This window comes from Poecilia latipinna, unplaced genomic scaffold (genome assembly GCF_001443285.1).
Source record: "Poecilia latipinna isolate Pla-1442-1.1 unplaced genomic scaffold, P_latipinna-1.0 Scaffold3131, whole genome shotgun sequence".
Lineage (NCBI taxonomy): Eukaryota > Metazoa > Chordata > Actinopteri > Cyprinodontiformes > Poeciliidae > Poecilia > Poecilia latipinna.
The window spans coordinates 24,582-25,339 of record NW_015115747.1 but is presented as its reverse complement, the minus strand read 5'-3'; the positions used below and the strand labels follow the sequence as shown (position 1 = coordinate 25,339).

The 758-nt window shown below is 39.7% G+C and overlaps 1 protein-coding gene across 1 annotated transcript in view; it reads left to right on the top strand.

Annotated features, from left to right (window-relative positions):
• Positions 1-486: 486 nt before the first annotated feature.
• Positions 487-758, top strand: part of LOC106940216 (tripartite motif-containing protein 16-like) — a 7,383-nt gene continuing 7,111 nt past the window's right edge. Inside the window, exon 1 of the mRNA XM_015022896.1 lies at positions 487-503. Coding sequence (XP_014878382.1) covers positions 487-503 — 17 coding nt within the window. The remainder of the gene's footprint in view (positions 504-758) is intronic.

Below are 758 nucleotides of genomic sequence, written 5' to 3'. Positions count from 1 at the left end.
AGATGTTTTCTATCGTTAACCAAGCCAATGGTGATCTGCATTATTAACGATCCTGAAACCATTACAAGGGTCTTAGCCGGGATGGCCCCAAAAGGTTGTCAGATTTGGGTGATGCCCAAAATGTCTTATAAATTGGTTAAACCACACTTGATGTACAGCTGGCCAGTAACGGCTTCACAGTTTACTGAAAAAGAAACATTTAATATTTTTTCGCTTTATTGCATATATATTTTCATTACCTTAGATGTCTACACTTTAAGGAGAGATTCTGTGGAGTTTTATATCAAATTTATCCTCAAGATCTTTTCCCCAAATTTCTTAAGGCCCCGACATACTTCATCCAAAGCCGAACAGTTGACGTGCATCTGGAACTGTTCGTATTCGCACACACCTTTCATACAACGGTGCAGACTACCTGGGGGTTTGGCAGGTGGATGCCTCACTGCAAACTAAATGACTCAATTCTTGTCATGTGTCACATGAAGTATGTCGGGACCTTTACAGTACTAATATAGTCTTGACTGCCCTGTTAACTTTCTGTATGAGGACAACTGCTCACCAAACTGGGTCTCCACACATTCATTTTATTCTAATGAAGCATTTTAAATCGGTTCCTCTCTACATCCAAATCAATAAACACTTTGCTGCGCACCTCTTCTCCAGAGGAACCATCTGCTAAGGTTTTATATCCAGTTAAGGGTATAAACTGGATATAAGTTTGTACCCATATACCCTGTGAATTATATTGATGAAGCAGC